Genomic DNA, 11,837 nt, shown 5'->3' with positions numbered 1-11,837 from the left:
ACACGATGGCTTCTAATTCACAGACACATTACCTTGTCAATGTTGTTCGCTCACCATCACTCCAGCAAATCAGCGATTGTAAGTGGGCCCTGCAACTGCCTGAAAAACACTTGAATGGCTACATACAACTGGCACTGAATTGCCATTGGTTTGCGCGCAGGTGTCACATAACACGGGAGCAGATGGTGACCTCTGGAGGGGGGGGGGTCACCCATCTGAGTGAGCCGCACTCCGCTCATTGTTATCAATTAACTCCATCACATGCTCTTGGGCCTGAGAGGATCTGACAAAGCGTTTGTAGTTAACCGGTCGATGTAAGTGATCAGGGCAGCGCTGGTCATGAGGGGGAGGGGAGGGGTTGGAGGGCAAGGCCTCTCAAAAATGTTAACGTGTCCCAAAGCGTTTAACGCAGGAATATTATAAATTGGCTGCCTTGCCAAAGTTTGGTGTTAATTCGATTTGCTCTCCCAGAGGGTCCACACCACAGACCTCGTGACCCTAAACATGTGAGCCGCAGCACGGATATGTCTGGAAGCCGAGAAATTTTCCCGCTTGTTTAAGCTCTCTTGATGTCCATTGACACTCATCGCCACAGCCACACTAATAAAGGATGTGTCTACGGTTGGGCTTACCTGTCAGTAAAACCTGTGCCCACAGGCTTTGCTGTGACCAAGGGTGGGTTTAATGATGCATACGCATGGGTATACCTATGACCAGTGTAACGAACGGTTTCAGTGTATAATGTCCCTAATGCAGATACTGGTGCAATGGTTAGCACACTGTAAATCTGATGACCTTTCGAGTTCAATCTCCGGCCAAGGCCAACATCACTGGAGACAACCCCCACGATTAACCCCTCATGGGGTGAGGCCTTTATTTCGCAGTAGAATGACAAAGGGAGCTGTAAATCATTAATTATTGCAGTAACACACAGACTATTCCGAAGGAATGTTTTCAGTGAGTACCTCCAAAGATGACTCAGAGTAGTGTTCGAACACCACTAGCTTTCCTCACCATGCATAAATGTGCATATACGTATGCACACACAATAATAAAGATTCTCCATCTAGCCTCACAGACAGTTGGGACATTTTCTTTTAGCGGCTGGTCTGGCACAAGAGGAGGCAGTGTGCCCAGCATCCATTATTCCTCATTACTAACAAACACCATGAGTGGCTTACAATCTTTTCTCCCCGAGGTTAACTCAGCCTTAAATGGGTGCTTGGTGTTGGCCACATTACCCTCTCATATGATGTCAAAATTCAGAGCATCTCCATGCTGAAACGGCCATTTCTGGCGCTCACTTCAGTTTGGGACCCCAAGCCAATGGTGGGAATGCTACGCCAATCTTAGTTTGTGCTCGCCTATGAGAAATCTCTCTGTTTGTATGTCTTCATGCACAATTGTATGTGTTTATAAATATATATATATAGACGTGCATGTGTGAAAACACAAAGGCTGTGCAGGCTGCACAATCGGTTGCGACCAGGATGCTGCGGAGAGAGTCCATGGCTTTTTTGTTTATTTTCGATGGCAGGCGGAGAGCTTGGACGGTGATTATGGCTCGGACTCCGACACAGGGCTCCCACGGAAGAAGCTGAAGAAGGCTGAGAGCGGCAACTTCTCGTGTGACTTGTGCGACAAAACATTCCAGAAGAGCAGCTCCCTTCTGAGACACAAGTACGAGCACACAGGTAAACGCTCCCGCTCGGCACACGCACTTCGATCTGGAACTCGCGCACGTCCGCTAGGGATGGCACCCGTCCGCGCTGTGTGATTTTTGTTTTGTGATCATTATAGTATCGCGTGAGCGGCAAGCAATTTGAAGGTAGCCAGTTCAAATCCTGGTTGGGGGTTGACTCATCATCACTGTGGGGTCGTTAAATTGAGTATCGATTTACGAGGAAGGTAACGGTGGTTGTCGTTTCCCTAAGACTGACCCCGCCATATCAATGTAGAATATCCACTACTGGCTCAGCCTTGCAAACAGGAGATGAGCATGGGCTCAATGCTCACTTGAACAAGTACGCACTCTGACTATAAATTATTATTTATTCTATACTCGTCGAAATGGACTACAGAAAATGCTGCAGGAACTTTAACAAAGAGGGCCGGAAAGTTAAATTCAAGATAGTTATATAGAATGAAAAAAACACAATGAACAAAACACAGTTCAAGACACAAACACAACCTGTGAAAATCATATTGACTCTTAAGGAAAGCAATTGGGCTGGGGTGGGGTGCATCGGGAGAATGGTTGATGGCCAATGGACGAGACTGGTAATGGAATGGCAGCCAAAGCAGGCAACAGTCCTGACAGCATGACCACCATGGAGATGGAATGATGAGTCCAGTCCTTGTACAGGAGCAAGATGGATCACGTGGCATCACAGGGCTATTTGGGTTGGTGATGGCATAGGAAGGGCTTAATTCAGCAGTGGATAGAACATGGCTGATTGTAAATGTCATGCAGACTTCAAGAGGAAAACACGCAAACATGAAATGTAATGTGTGCCATTTGAGAACATTTACATGCAAGCTAGCAGAATAAAGACAGCTAATATTGAATAAAACTATTCAGTTCAATCAGTATCTCCATGGGCACCAGTCCACTGGCCCATCCAACCCTCATCTCTCTCAATCGTTGCAATGTGGCCATGTGAGTTTCACTGCGCTGTCAGAAGCAACAAACCACCATTGAAAACACTATAAATGTGAACAATATCATCATCAGCCATGTTCAATCCACTACTTAATGAAGGCCTCCACAATCTGCCCCCCATCTCGCTTGACCCTGTGATGTGCTCATGGCTTTAACAATACGTTGTAGTTTAATGTAAATATGAAGCTTAATTATAATGGCAATTCACTCCATTACTGACGTTACTGGCGATGGCAACAGAGTGAAGGGCGTGTGGGACCTTGGAGCGGGGCTCAACTGTGACACTTCCCACAGTCTAGGGATAACATTATTTACGAAAAAATATAGAGATAAAAGCGTACAACAAGGCAGACACGTGTCTCGGGGTGCTAAGACCGTGCCAGAGCACTGAGTCAGTGCTGCTGAGATCCTGAGTACATAACCGTGTAACAATTTATCATTAAATCATTATCCAAAGTATGGTGAGCTGATGGTCTCGGCCTAGTTACCAATGACAAAACAAAGAAACTCATTGCATTACATTTTATTTTTCACTTAATTCAGCTTATTCCCGTCCGACAATAGACCAGAATGGTTTGATTGACATATTTAACCAACACTTTTTTTCAGACATGAAAGGTGTATTCTAACAGTGTATAATGATGCCTATTAATGAGAATTCAGAGGTAGTTTTGGAATATAATCTTACAGGGCCATTCTCTGACAGATGGTGGTGCAATGCTCACTGAAATAAAGTTACAAATGGAATTTTTTTATGACACCGGGCCGATAGGAAAATTGGAAAATGATTTGGCATTTTTTCAAACGATGGGAATGTAAAACAAATACAATGTTAATTGAAGTTCACAATAGATTCAATGTGTGCGCGACATGTGCAGTGAAACCTTCACGTTGTCGAGTGACTGAGCGATCCAGCTTCCATGGTGTATTTGCTGCTGGAGTATGGCCATAGATAGCAGAGGGCAGTGCACAACCAGCGTGCTTGTGGGTGAGACCGAGTGAATCACCGGGTGATGTGAATAGAGTAGAGGTCGCCATAGGATATCTACTTGCCAATATTAGTGGCTGGAGGACCAAGGGGGTGCTAATGCCCGTATCAGAGCACTGAGTCAACACTGCTGAGAGCTTGACTTTGAGCCCCCTGTTGCCACCCAAGGTGAAGTGTAGAGAATTTCATGGTCTCCACTGATTCTCATAAAAGCACAACATACATGTGGCTCTGTGTGGTATCTCTGTCTGTCGCAACACTCGGTCAGTACTGCTGAATTCCAATCCCAGGCTGTTACTGGACATCAAAATGGGCTGTAGTGCGGTGAGTTGATGGACCCAAGCCTGGCCACAAACAACGCAAAACAAGGACAAGAGATCATTATCGGCAATGCCATTGATGCCACCACACCTAGCCATAGTTGTCTTCCTTCTGCTAGATTCCTCGTTTGTTACACAGCCGACACGTGACCTTAACGCTACCCTCAAACAGTATCCCAATGATCCAATTGCAGCATTGTGCAAAGGCACGTTGCTGACACTCACAGTTGTGAATATATAATTTTTTGATAAAAAATACGGATAACTAATTCATACACATCAAGAATGACTCTTGATTTGTAGTTGTGGTGATATAAGCCACTGTATGACGCATATATATTCCGTGACATCAACTTCTGGAGTAATTTCCCAAGATAGGTTTACTCTGACATGGTCCCTTTTTTAGATGCAAGCTTTAATTACGACAGCATGAACACGAGGTACATATTTAAGGGTTGGTACAGTCATAAGCTCTGTGCACTATGAACCCGGCCACCGGAGTTCGATTCCTCGCCACAGCTATATAGCATCAGTAGTGAGTGATACCTGAACCGGACCTAGGCCTCACATTTTTCACCAACTCACACTGCCCAGCATCGTCAAGCGTGATCAAACAACCCCCACGACTGACATAGGGGAGAGGCTTTCATCCAGCAATAGATTGACAAATTACTGTACATGATTGCTACTTATTTTAGAAAAGTTGTTTTTTTTAATAGAAGAGAAATGGTACATTCCATGATGACTATGCTTACACCTATTGAGCCTTGTGAGCTATGCAGTGGCTCGTTCATGGGTGGGTTGTTTTGGGCACACCAAGTCACGTCTTACATAAGTATTGCCCTTCTCTGTCTAGGGAAGTGTGCAAGGCAGGAGGCTTACACAACGTGGGGCATAGCACCGCGCCAAATCTTCGTGCACTGTGCTGTATTATAATTAGCATTATCAGGAGCAAGTCAAGCCACGGTCTTCTTGCCCAAACAAGCAAGGCAGTCACGTTTTCTCCCATGGCGATGGGCGGTATCTCTCTCTCTCTATAGGACAACCACAGTTGACTTCCCTCAAAGTTGTACTCACCACCCCCCATGCCCCCCCCCAACACCCCCCGCCATGGCATTGGAACATGGTGAATGCGAGTGGCACACAGCAGTGCTCTTCCTCGGTGGGTCCCTCCACTCCCCTGCGAAGGGGACTTTTGGTCTCCTTCATTGACACCAGTGTATTTTAAGGTGCCGTAAAATGCCCACAGCCGTGCATTTTGCTCCCGCGTGTTTACGTGTCCACGTAGGGTGTGTGTGTGTGTGCGTATGCTGGGCATTTTTTTTTTGCAAGGCCGTCCCCTTAAGTGCGGGCGCTCACACACTGGTGTTTGCGGGGTTATTTTCGTGCAGGCCACGTTGTCGTAGGCATCGCTGACATGCCTGCCGCGGATATTTTGGGCATCCAAATAACCAACCGAGGCGCCTTTGGGTGGGGTCCTGAAAGGCTTGCAAGAGGCTTGGAATATTCGCGTGTTCGGTAAAATTTACGCACCTCGGCATTAAGTTAGCGGATTATAACGTGGAATTAAGAGCTCCATATTGTCAGACGTGTCTGATTTTATTCCAACAGCAATATGCAAAGGAGCATACATGAGTTCAGTGCTCACCTCCATTGTCAGCCCTGAGTGACTGGTGGAAATTACTTATTCCTGTGGCAAGGACCAGTTCTGTTGACGTGTTATTCGCAATTAACATCTCTCAAATGGGTTCTCAATTTAATAACCCCCAGAGATATGATGGGCTGAATCAACCCCTGACCGGAGTTTGAACTCAGGAACCCTCCCATTGTGTTTCAGGCGCCCTGCTATTGCGCCACCAGGCCAATGCCTAAAAGTGAGCTTTCAAATCATTAGCAGCGACCGATGATAGTGGCAACCAAAATGGAGATGTTTGGTCAACTTGTTTCCCTCTACCTTCCCATTAGCGGCTCAACAGGCTCCCTCATTATTCTTGCACGTAAATATCAAGACACAATCTGATCCTGTCGCATCTGAATTAGTGGCCTGGGAGGATCCGTCATTGGCCCACTATTGCATCAGACGGGTAAGTGTATTCCAATTTGGCATGAGCGAGGGAAGGGCAGAATGTTTATTAAAAGGAACAACTACGCAGGCATATTTTTGCGCCAATGTTAAAGGCCCCAGACAGCCTAGACTGAGCAACGTACGGACGCAAAAATGCAGATGTCAATGGACCTCTTTGTCTGTGCTGCTAATAAGGGTTCTGAAACATAACCTTCCACCATGACATGATCATAATGGTGACCTTCATGCACAAATTTCTGCATGTTTTTCTTTTTCGAACCAATCTTGAGGTAAAACTTTTCCACAATTGTTTCATTTTCATGCACACTCACACACACACCAGCTGACATGCAGTTTTGTTTAATTATCCAAGTTAAGTCAAAGAGAAAGTGTTTCCTGACTCAAACAGGAAATGGGATAGTGCGTGTCTTCACTATAAGCCCTGAGGTAGTGATATATAAATTCCATATTCCCATGACCGGAAATAGTATATCCATAACATGACCACTGTTGGCGTCACAAAGTGGTACTAATTTTATCGACCCCAGAGAGCCTGGCATGACCACAAACAGGAAATTTGACTCATAGTTTTTCTATTGAGAATCAAATGCCATAGCCAAAGTGCCACCCAGTAGGATTTTATTACCAATCGTTACACAATGCATACGCAAGAAGTTCTAAATGCTATTATTTTGCCCAGCTTGTTCCAAGCAGGTTATTTTGTTTGTTTACTCATGCGGAATTATTCGCATCCAAGGAAACTCAGTTGATAACAGCACTGAAATTAAAGACAATGCACAGGCGGAAATGAATGGTACAAATCACTTTTTTATGATAAACGTGAAAATATAACACCTCTAGTGTCTTGTGGCGTGCAATACTTCTCGTACGTAGTCCACAAATTGAAGATCCTTTAGATGAGGCGTTTATCAACTCCTGATTGTGGGCCGAAATTCGTATGTGAGTGAAAATCATCTCGAGCAATATTGTATGGAAAACGATAAACTATCATATTTTAAAACTGCCAAATAAATATAAAATGCCCTTTCACCAAAGCATGAATTAAATTACAGTTCATGCTTGAGGCTGAACCATGTTGTTCGTCGATGCTAAAGTTCCACACATCGGAAGTGGGAAATGGCTCTGGATGCCACACTGGATATCATATTGTATTTGTAGTTTTAATATGTCTTTATATGCACTACGCTCTATATGTGTCAGTAAACATGGGTAATGAAAAAACTAATTTGTATGTGTGTAGATATTTCACTTCGGGCATTCTTGGAGTAGTTATGTTCTGACATTGATACAGTCGTCCTCTTGTGAACGTTTTTAATCCGTTCCACGAAAACTACTGTGAACCGAAAAAACTGTTAATGGAAGAGAGAGTTGTTTCGACTGCCAAAACAGAAAACGCCATGCAAAACAAATCCGGTCGAGGTCTAAACGCTAATAAATGGGCGTCTCTGATTGGCTGAGGCATGCTCAGCCCACTTACGAGTTCTCGGATTGGCCGAAATTGGGGCCCGCGTCCTCTAGGAGGCGAAACGTTAACCGAAAGTCCATTAACCGATATCACTGTTAACCAAGGGACCACTGTATTGCCAATATCGTATTTTTTGTGATTGTATCTTTCTTGCCGAATATTGAAGCATTTTAAATAGAGGCCAGATCCCTTTAAATATGTTTATCGCAGTGATGAAGTCAAATATATATGCACACTCTCACTTATGTAATTTTAATTCAAAACAGCATCTACATTGATGTTTTTTTAACGCTATAATGTATCTTAGACAATCATTGCTATTGATGGCATTGTCATACTGAATATTTGCATTATTCCACAAAAATTATATGAACCATAACACCTCTGATCTCACGTACAGTATATTTACATGTTGAGTGGTATATTGCATGTTACACGTCATGTGGTATATTGCATGCAGTGTGAGAACTATGGTGTCATACAAATTGCTGCCCTAATTTTTGCTAAACATGGAGAAATGGCAGCAGAGGAGGCTGTAGGTCGGCTAGCAGTGGCGCGTGTACAAAGTAGTAGAGAGCACAGGTAGCCTCGCTCAGCGCCTCCTGGCGTGGTTGTCAATGGGCCTTTTGCTTCTTCACAATCGCCACAGGGCCAGCACTCTTGAGATGTCGAGAAAACCGGTGTAAAGAATGCGATTGCAGAAGCGATGCGTCTGTAGCCATTTGGTCAGCCATGTGCGCCTCTCCGCTGCTGTCCGATAAGAATTTAGTGAAGGACTCCCCCATATAAAAGTGCACGCTCCTGCTCGCAGTCCCCACCTCGGTGGGGCAGTGAGCCCAATTTCTCCCCTTCCCGTAAACACAGGAGCATAGAATTGTGGGGCTTCTATCCATGGAGTTGATGTGCCCCCCCCCCTCCCCACGTCAAGGCTTATGTTCCGTACCGGGTTCATTGTGAAATACCATAAGAACAGTTTAACACGTATGCTTTTGCGACCAATATCATCCATAACACAGGTTTTTTTGGGTTAGATCACGTAAATAGATCGCGTATTTTACACGATATAACCCAAAAAAACCTGTATTATGGCCCATAAGAACAATAAAATAGAAAATAATGTAGTGAAGGCAAGTTACAAAACAATGGTCAGATGCTCCGATGCACAAATAAGCCACGGTAATTAGTGACGTTACTTTGGGGGCTGACACTGCTTGCTGTTAGAAATGTTGTGCAAAGAGTTGGCATTTCATTCATATAACGTTGTTTCAGTATTATAATTAAATTTTTTTGTTCCACTTGTGTCCCCACTCCGCTCACTCCCTGCCACCCTGGCCAGGCAAGCGTCCCCACCAGTGTGAGGTGTGCAACAAGGCATTCAAGCACAAGCACCACCTGATCGAGCACTCGCGCCTGCACTCGGGGGAGAAGCCGTACCGCTGCGACCGCTGTGGCAAACGCTTCTCACACTCGGGCTCCTACTCGCAGCACATGAACCACCGCTACTCGTACTGCCGGCGCGGGGTGGGCGAAGGTGAGGTGGGAGGGCCGGGCGACGTGACGGGAGAGCGGGCCACCCCACCGGACGAGGCGGACCCCGAGGTGGAGAAATTCGGCGGCGGAGACAACTCGGCGATTCGTGGAAAGCTGGCTATGGAGCAAAGGATGTTGGGAAACTTGGAAAAAGACAGGAAGGGTGAAGACCATCGAGCGATGATGGAACCGTTCGGCATGAAGCATCAGCTGCTGATAAAGTTTGATGGAGAGCAAAGAATGTTCGAAAGGAAGGAGGAGCAGGAGCAAGGAATGCTGGGAGAAATGGACCGAGAGCGAGATGCATTGACAAGCAGCAGTGACCAGGAAAACATGGGCGTAGGAGACATGAAAAATGAGTTTGGTATGTTGGGAATTCCGATGGTGAGTGGAGGAGTTTTTAGATATGGCTTTGCATCGCAGCACTGTTATGGCATTAAAGAAAGAAATGGAGAATGTGTTACTGATGGACTTGGGGAAGAAGACGAACAGAAGATGAAAGTAGAGGAGAATGATGGCGATGATGATGAAGTTAACGATGAAAATGGTGACGAGAATGGAACGGAGATGGAAAGAGATGCAGGTGACCCTGAAGGAAGTTGGTCAATGGATGTAGATAATGGTGAGAGCAAAAGTTGTGACATGGACAGAGACGAAGCCGTAGAAGATGTGAGAGATGAACTGGAAAGTGTAGCAGATGGTGATGAAGACGTGAATCTGGGAAGTGACAAGGAGAAGGCTGCTGAGGGCATAGAATGCAAAATGGGAGCAGGAGAAGACGGAGAAGGTGAAGAGAGGTACGTGTTCGCTGGAGAGCTGAAGAGAAGCAAGGTTGGGAAGAGAAAACGGTCTGCGGGTGAGAATGGCGCCGAGGGAAAATGCGATTTAGAGAAAGGTGATAAGTAATTCTGTAGATCAGCCGTGATGAATAACAGTATTATTATGGGCCTCTATTGCACCGAGCCTATTGAGACGTGCCTGAACTTTCTGGTAGTGTTTAGAAACATGACAGGATGGTTTAAGAAAAATGAAACAACGTAAAAAAATGTGAAGTTTACACAATCAGTGTTAAATGATCTAACCAAACATTTTCATCGGATGTCATGCCAAAGGCATTTAGTCGTACAATTCCTAACAGGAACGGGATGAAATTTAAATGTAAAAATACAATTCTCTTTTGGAAATAATTAGAACTAGACATTTGAACTACTTTCATAATCCATGCATGATTTATTTTTAATTCAGTGGTTAGGATTATACTGTTGTAATACAAAATAAATAAGTGTAATCTTACAATGGGCACAATGCAACATTGACCATGTTTTGATTATAAAATCCCGATGAACTTGTTCTGGTTATTTAGAACCCTGGGATGGGTGGGGAGAAGGGGGAGGGGGGAAGGGGGAGGGGGGAAGGGGGAGGGGGGAAGGGGGAGGGGGGAAGGGGGAAGGGGGAGGGGGGAAGGGGGAAGGGGGGAGTGGGAAGGGTGAGGGGGGGGGAGTAGACGGACATCGAAGGGGCAATGACAAGTTTGAAAGTAAACTTGGTAGGTTCTGCGAATGTAAAAGACAAACTACAAAAGGGTATTACCAGGTCAGAATGCATGAGCCTAAGAGCACATTCTCTCGATAAGGTGAAATGTATACTGTGTGCGGCTTATGAAAAGTGATCCATGGAAATCATTTTATGACTTTTGAAATTCCAAAATTAATCTGTTGTCAATATATATATTGACTCCCTAAGAGCACATTAAAATATTATTGGTGTTGAATGCATTTTCATAATATGGATATATTTTGTTTTTTTATAAACGCCTACAGTGTACTGTATCGAAGAAGGGTCTATACATTAACTAATATGGTAGCAAATTATAAGCATCATTCCTATGCCTTCATGCAGACAGTGTTGTATTCAATGCCATGTGTCTTTTAATTAACCAAATTGACCATACCTGCCAATGCACGATTGGCATTGCACTTTAAGTTTGGCATATGTTTTATGTCGCCGAATAACCGTAGATTTGGACCAGGTTAGTTGGTGTATAAACCCTCACTGAGGATCGTGACACACTCGATATAAGAAGCCTTATGCAAGCAAACAAAGGTGCGAGTCACTATTGCGCGGACGGAGCGCTCTCCAAGTATTACTTATATAGAGGAAGAAAAAAAAAACCGTGGCTTTTTCCTGCTTTTCAGCGCATCAGTAATTCAGTATTATTATTACCAGTTACAAGGTTTTCATCCGCACTGGTCAGTATTAGCGATATAACCGTGATAGATCATTTTAGTCAACGACGCGTAGAGTTTACCCTTGTGCAATTTCCTAGAGCCGAAGCAGTGTTATATGCCCACCCCGCCGGTTGCATTTGCCAATACACAACCCCATAGGTAGTTAGAGCGTTTACAAGAGAAAACAAATATTTATACAGCCCGCTAGTTTCGGACAAAAGCATCTTTTATTGTTATTTATTATTGCATACTGTAGTGTTTACAGTAACAGTAAAAAAAACAAAGTTTTACAAAAAGTATATTTTAGTAAAAAATCGTGAACTTCCGGAAGAGTTCAAGAATTGGAAAATCCGACGCGTTCTTATAATTGTTATATTTTTAATTTTGTTCCATACTTCACGTCTCAAACTTCCTGTTCTTTCCTAATTTAATTTAATTTTAATTTTTTGTCCCAAAAATAAAACCAGAAACCATGTACACTTTTGATGAATCAAGATGAAAAAACATTTTGATATGACCGTACGACTTTTGAGAAAACTATTTTTAAAAAATGAAACG

General features: G+C 44.1%; 1 protein-coding gene across 2 annotated transcripts in view; it reads left to right on the top strand.

The window, feature by feature from the left end:
* The window catches only part of ZEB2 (zinc finger E-box binding homeobox 2), a 117,180-nt gene extending 106,972 nt beyond the window's left edge, over positions 1-10,208 (top strand). For both annotated transcript variants that reach the window (XM_078609271.1, XM_078609280.1), the window contains exons 8-9: positions 1,538-1,694; positions 8,858-10,208. In XM_078609271.1, coding sequence (XP_078465397.1) covers positions 1,538-1,694; positions 8,858-9,957 — 1,257 coding nt within the window. In that variant the 3' untranslated portion in view covers positions 9,958-10,208. The remainder of the gene's footprint in view (positions 1-1,537; positions 1,695-8,857) is intronic.
* The last annotated feature ends 1,629 nt before the right edge of the window (positions 10,209-11,837 follow it).

This window comes from Lampetra planeri, chromosome 2, assembly GCF_965212315.1.
Source record: "Lampetra planeri chromosome 2, kcLamPlan1.2.h2, whole genome shotgun sequence".
In the NCBI taxonomy this organism is placed as follows: domain Eukaryota; kingdom Metazoa; phylum Chordata; class Hyperoartia; order Petromyzontiformes; family Petromyzontidae; genus Lampetra; species Lampetra planeri.
The sequence above is the reverse complement of the archived record's forward strand: the minus strand, read 5'-3'. Positions and strand labels throughout refer to the sequence as shown.